Genomic DNA, 5000 nt, shown 5'->3' with positions numbered 1-5000 from the left:
CTTCCAGGATCTTCCTCAGCGTCTTCCTCACTAATAAACATTCTTACATCAAGACACATTTACTGGAGAAGAAGCAACATGACTGAAGATATTAAGACAAAAATGAAGAGAGTTTGTGCTTTAAACAAGAACAAATATCTACCAATGGAGTCAGAAAAATGGCAGATATTTGTTTTAAACACAAACTCTCTTCATTTTCATACATTTTTCTGATTTTTTTTCTTCTCCAGTAAATGTATCTTGATTTAAGAGTATATATATATATAACTTGTATAACTATCAGAAAAAAATAATTCTAAATAAGGAGAGTGACATCTCTTCTCTTCTCTGATGATGTGGGCGGGGCTATAACCTGTCACTCACATGAGATCAGCCAATAGCAAACCACAACCATCCAATGAGTTCCCCACAGACACGATCAAGCCCCGCCCACATGTGTTCTCGCTCCGGAAGCGCTTCTCTCGATATAGAGGAGAGGAGACCGGTCCGGCCGACTTTAAGAAGGATTAGATACCTGTTCCCGGGAAGAGCTCGGCCACATGAGTGAGGATGAACTCGACCACGATGGACTGAACCCGGACCTCCATGAACGCCGCCGTCCCGTTGAAACCCGTCGACTCGATGTCCTTCGACCTGCAGATGATCATCCACTGAGTTACTGACAGCAAGAGTTCCTGGAGCTCAACACTCACAACACCAATACACACTTACAACACAATACACACACCAATACACACTCACAACACCAATACACACTTACATTTAAATTGCAAATGTTCTTCCTCAGTGTTTCTGTCTCGTTTTCCAGCACAAATATCTAAACATTCTTAAATCAAGATACATTTACTGGAGAAATTTTTCATTTAACAAGACTTAAAGGATAATTCCGGTATTTAACACCTTGAGTCTATATTGTAGTTTGTTTTGGATGAACAAGAGTGGTGGACAACATTTTTTTGACAATGGTTCCTCTCTCGAGTTTTTGACTATAAAAGAATTGGCCATGGACCCATTTAACATTGGAGTCAATGGGCATGTCCGAAAATGTCATTAAAACAGCCAATAATGTTCGTTTACAAAACTGTTAAACTCACCGAGTGATTAGTGGTGTTAGTTGATGTTCCAGTTCAAAAAGTGTTGCGAAATACAGTTTCTGTCGTGTTTTATTCGTCATTTTGTAAAATCCCATTGAATTCTGTTGAAGGACTGAGTGCTCGTTAATATAAATGCGCTACCGGAAACGGAAAGGGGGCTGTTTACATTTGGTCGATGTTGTCTTTTTGCTCGCTTCTGTTTCTCATAAGGCTAGCGAGCAGAGCAACTGTGCTCCGGGAGAGGAAGCCAAATAAACTAACGTGACCACTGACCAGTGCAATATGAAGTTGAACTCGACTGTGACCGTGAGTGTCCCGCGAGACATAAACATCGGTTATCGCCATCAAGTGGTCGGGAGTGTGCTAACGCTTCAGATTCAAATATTGAGCGGAAGTTACACGGTTGTGAAGTGTCTGAAAAAATAGTTCCACTATAGCAAAATAAACGGATTGGAATCATATATTGCGACGATATATTGTTTATAATCATCAACGAACACCACTAACCACTCGGTGAGTTTAACAGTTTTGTAAACGAACATTATTGGCTGTTTTAATGACATTTTCGGACATGCCCATTGACTCCAATGTTAAATGGGTCCATGGCCAATTCTATTATAGTCAAAAACTCGAGAGAGGAACCATTGTCAAAAAAATGTTGTCCACCACTCTTGTTCATCCAAAACAAACTACAATATAGACTCAAGGTGTTAAATACCGGAATTATCCTTTAAGAATTTCAGTCATTTTGCTTCTTCTCCAGTAAATGTATCTTGATTTTCTGAATGTTTAGATCTTTGTGCTGGAAAACAAGAAGAACATAATTTTTTTGATAATTTAAAGGTTAAAGTAAACATTTTTCTAAGCTTTTGAAAATGACTTTTGAAAACAAGAGGCAGAGATTTTCTCATTTTGGTATTTCTGATGCAAAAACTTATTAAAGAAACCTGTCGAGAAATTACTATTTGGTTCCGACTAGAGACGCTGCGATGCCATTGGTCCACTGGTTACCAGTTATCCAATCACAGCTGACGCTGAGCCAAAGTCACATGGGTTTTGAGATATTTATTCACTAACTGTGTTTCCATCGTAGTGCATGACTTTTTATCGCCTCAATTGAGCGTTTTTTTATGCACATTTTTTGAATTTATGCACATTTTGGCGTTTTTATCCAATATCTCAAAATGTGCATTAAATTAGCACTTGCATATTGTTGTGCTATTGTTAGTTTCACTGCGTCTATTGTTCTCATTTGTAAGTCGCTTTGGATAAAAGCGTCTGCTAAATGAATAAATGTAAATAGGTGGATTGAAACACAGCTAGTGTATACTTCAGTCTAAGAACACTACAGTTCGAGTAACATACTGATAGAATGAGTTGTGAGTCACACGTATGAATGCAGTTTAAATGTGAAAGAATGGCTGATACCTGAGGAGGTTTGGGGCCCACACGATGGCCAGGTTTCTGGAGTGCATGTTGGTCTCGGATGCAAACGTGGACATTTTGACCAGATGACGCATCAAATATTCCAGAGTTCTAGAAGATAGCGAGTGTTAAAGAAACACAAGGGAATTTATTCTGATTTATTCTGCCAAGCTCAAGAAAGAACAAGAACACCATAAAAGTATGATGATTAAAACTGTAAGATTGTCTTTTCCATGTCTATATATGACCTGTGCACTACATTACACTCCTCAAGTTGGTATTCTCTTAAAATAACCGTTCAAAAAGTGGGTTTTTGCAGCGATTCCATAGAAGAACAGTTTCAGTTCCTCAAAGTACCATTTCAGTGGATCTTAAAGGGCTAGGTCACAGAAAATGTTCATCTTCGAAACAAATCAAGATGTTTTAAATGAAATCCAAGAGATTTCTGTCCCTTCGTTGACAGCTACGCAACTAACACTTATGCTTCAAAAAGTTCATAAGCAGATTGTAAAACTAACCCATGCACTGCAAAAGATGCTTTTCTTACTTAGTATTTTTGTCTAGTTTCAAATTATTATATCAAGAAGCATTTACTTAGAGAAGCCCAAGATTAAAGTCGAAACATTACGAGATTACAGTCGAAACATTACGAGATTACAGTCTAAACATTTCGAGATTAAAGTCGAAACATTTCGAGATTAAAGTCGAAACATTTCGAGATTAAAGTCGAAACATTTCGAGATTACTGTCGAAACATTTCGAGATTACATTCGAAACATTTCGAGATTAAAGTCGAAACATTTCGAGATTAAAGTCGAAACATTACGAGATTACAGTCGAAACATTTCGAGATTAAAGTCGAAACATTACGAGATTACAGTCGAAACATTTCGAGATTAAAGTCGAAACATTTCGAGATTAAAGTCGAAACATTTCGAGATTAAAGTCGAAACATTTCGAGATTAAAGTCGAAACATTTCAAGATTAAAGTCGAAACATTTCGAGATTAAAGTCGAAACATTACGAGATTACAGTCGAAACATTACGAGATTACAGTCGAAACATTACGAGATTACAGTCGAAACATTTCGAGATTAAAGTCGAAACATTACGAGATTACAGTCGAAACATTTCGAGATTAATGTCGAAACATTTCGAGATTAAAGTCGAAACATTTCGAGATTACAGTCGAAACATTTCGAGATTAAAGTCGAAACATTTCGAGATTAATGTCGAAACATTTCGAGATTAAAGTCGAAACATTTCGAGATTAATGTCGAAACATTTCGAGATTAATGTCGAAACATTACGAGATTAAAGTCGAAACATTTCGAGATTAATGTCGAAACATTTCGAGATTAATGTCGAAACATTACGAGATTACAGTGGAAACATTTCGAGATTAAAGTCGAAACATTACGAGATTACAGTGGAAACATTTCGAGATTAAAGTCGAAACATTACGAGATTACAGTCGAAACATTTCGAGATTAATGTCGAAACATTTCGAGATTAAAGTCGAAACATTTCGAGATTACAGTCGAAACATTTCGAGATTAAAGTCGAAACATTTCGAGATTAAAGTCGAAACATTTCGAGATTAATGTCGAAACATTACGAGATTAAAGTCGAAACATTTCGAGATTAAAGTCGAAACATTTCAAGATTAAAGTCGAAACATTACGAGATTAAAGTCGAAACATTTCGAGATTAAAGTCGAAACATTACGAGATTAAAGTCGAAACATTTCGAGATTAAAGTCGTAATATTTTAAGAATAAAGTCAAAATTAGATAATTTTGCTTGTTTTAAGTATCAACTCACTTAATTTTTATTAATTCACCCGGAAAACAGGACTCATAATATCTTATGTCATTTTACTCATCTAGTTGACTCCTTTACTCATGCATCTTGATGTAAAAAAATTTAGATATTTGGACTGGAAACAAGACATATATAATTATAATACTAAGTGAGAAGAGCATTGTTTGCAGTGTACTGAGTACAGGAAGTCTGGTTGAGTTGAGTGTTGACCTGTAGTGAAGAGCGGGTAAATCCTTCAGAACCTCTCGGATCTTCACCAGCCGCTCGTCCTCCAGCTGAATAGCCACCGCGTCCTGAAGAGAACAGCACGGCTTAAGAGCGCACAATACTACTTCATTTAAAGCATGTGAGATGAACTGCTGAAGTGTTACATAAGTCTAAAAGTCTGAAGAACTTGTTGAATGAATATATGAACATGCAATATATCAAAAGAAAGAAAGAAACTCTTTGGATCTGTGTGTAACCTTTAGTAATTGGCGCACAAGGGTTAATGGTAACGTTAGCAAACATTTCCTAGAGCATATTTTTGTGAGCTGGGCAGACAGTGTATCATATATATGAATACAGCCATTATATATCTGCATTATATCAGCCAATGCTCTGCGTATTGATCAACATCTGCCTTCTTCATTTGCAGACATTTAAAGCTATTGAAAAG

The 5000-nt window shown here is 36.6% G+C and overlaps 1 protein-coding gene across 2 annotated transcripts in view; it reads right to left on the bottom strand.

Moving 5' to 3' along the window:
- LOC306998711 (uncharacterized protein) overlaps positions 1-5000 on the bottom strand; it is a 28361-nt gene that overhangs the window by 18867 nt on the left and 4494 nt on the right. For both annotated transcript variants that reach the window (XM_079612977.1, XM_079612978.1), the window contains 3 exons: positions 4553-4635; positions 2523-2630; positions 515-633 (listed from right to left, as the gene is read on the bottom strand). In XM_079612977.1, the coding sequence (XP_079469103.1) occupies positions 515-633; positions 2523-2630; positions 4553-4635 (310 nt within the window). The remainder of the gene's footprint in view (positions 1-514; positions 634-2522; positions 2631-4552; positions 4636-5000) is intronic.

Source organism: Phoxinus phoxinus (assembly GCF_949152265.1).
Source record: "Phoxinus phoxinus genome assembly, chromosome: 5".
Taxonomy (NCBI): Eukaryota; Metazoa; Chordata; class Actinopteri; order Cypriniformes; family Leuciscidae; genus Phoxinus; species Phoxinus phoxinus.
Note: the sequence above shows the minus strand (reverse complement) of the source record. Positions and strands in the feature narration are given on the sequence as shown.